At 23.3% G+C, this 300-nt stretch overlaps 1 protein-coding gene across 1 annotated transcript; it reads right to left on the bottom strand.

Annotated features, from left to right (window-relative positions):
• PRSY57_0012100B (rhoptry neck protein 5) lies at positions 1-300 on the bottom strand (the record flags this gene model as incomplete). The annotated part of the gene is made up of 2 exons (XM_020114203.1): positions 1-93; positions 250-300. Coding segments are annotated over 2 exons (144 nt in total), but the record flags the coding sequence as incomplete, so codon positions are not given.

Genomic DNA, 300 nt, shown 5'->3' with positions numbered 1-300 from the left:
TCTTTCCTAAGGTAAAAATTTTCTTAAGGGCAGATGAGAAATTTCCTAGGAAGCCCGATTCGTATTGTTCTATCATGGTCGTTATGAAAAACACTACATTCAGGTGACATTAAAAAAAAAAAAATAAATAATAACATATATATATATATATGTATATATGTATATATATTTTTTTTTTTGGTGGATATAATTCCCATATTTTATAGGTGCACAATTATTTTCCTTTTTATTTTATATTTTTGAATTTACCTAATTGTAAACTTATTGAAACTAAAGGAGAAAAGTTATTAACTAAGAAAT

Source organism: Plasmodium reichenowi (assembly GCF_001601855.1).
Source record: "Plasmodium reichenowi strain SY57 chromosome Unknown, whole genome shotgun sequence".
In the NCBI taxonomy this organism is placed as follows: Eukaryota; Apicomplexa; class Aconoidasida; order Haemosporida; family Plasmodiidae; genus Plasmodium; species Plasmodium reichenowi.
The sequence above is the reverse complement of the archived record's forward strand: the minus strand, read 5'-3'. Positions and strand labels throughout refer to the sequence as shown.